At 43.0% G+C, this 840-nt stretch overlaps 1 protein-coding gene across 1 annotated transcript; it reads right to left on the bottom strand.

Annotated features, from left to right (window-relative positions):
• Positions 1-486: 486 nt before the first annotated feature.
• On the bottom strand, positions 487-840 carry LOC115242784. Its single transcript, XM_029819327.1, has one exon. The coding sequence runs from the start codon at positions 838-840 to the stop codon at positions 487-489; it is 354 nt and encodes a 117-aa protein (XP_029675187.1).

The following is an 840-nucleotide window of genomic DNA, read 5'->3' on the forward strand; positions in this document are numbered from 1 at the left end:
TCGCGTACGGTATGCCTCTAGCTAATAAGAAAATACCTGGTGTTATTAAGGATGAGAATGCCGGCGCGATTATGACGGAATTCGTTGGGCTTAGAGCGAAGATGTACGCGCTACGGGTCGAAGGTAGAGACGATACGAAAAGAATTAAGGGTGTTAAAAGCGGCGTCGTCGCGAGAATACCAGTCGCGAGATAACATTCGAAGATTACGCACGCTGTCTTCGACGAAGAATCGAGATGAGGCGCGAACAATCTTGCATAAGATCTAAGTTACACGAGGTGTATACGGTGTCGGAATTGAAAGTTGCGCTTAGCCCACATGACGATAAACGATATGTGATATCAGGAACTACGGATACTTTACCGTGGGGGCATTATAAAATACCGCGGTAAGGAGTGAGGAAAACGTCATATATCGAGAATGTAATAAATAGTATTTGCGTTTAATATAGTTTATTTTAATATAGTTTATTTTAATATAGTTTATTTTAATAGCGATATAAGAGAATAACGAGCGCATGTCTATACACGTTGGGATCGTTGACGCGCAGCAATTCGTGCTCGTAAAATCCTCCGGCGATCGGTTCACCGCGCGAATCTTTGAGCAGATACGTTACGGGATTAGTTCGTTGTATCTTGGCTATTCGAAAAATCTCGGTGGTCCAGTTAGGTGTGAAGCCTTTCTCGAAGATCGTCTTAAACTTGCTGACGCGTACTGGATCAGCTATTTTAAATTTAGCCGGAGTAGCGATTTTTATATTGCTGTATACCGTATTTAAAAGTTTATCGGCAATCGCTGGAGTCACGTCGAAGCCTTGCGTAAGGACGCATCTCGACCACAT

This window comes from Formica exsecta, unplaced genomic scaffold (genome assembly GCF_003651465.1).
Source record: "Formica exsecta isolate Colony F162 unplaced genomic scaffold, ASM365146v1 scaffold628, whole genome shotgun sequence".
Lineage (NCBI taxonomy): Eukaryota > Metazoa > Arthropoda > Insecta > Hymenoptera > Formicidae > Formica > Formica exsecta.

Excerpts from the sequence above, each read along its gene's own strand:
- LOC115242784 (XM_029819327.1), bottom strand. The coding sequence starts at position 840 with ATGTGGTCGAGATGCGTCCTTACGCAAGGCTTCGACGTGACTCCAGCG.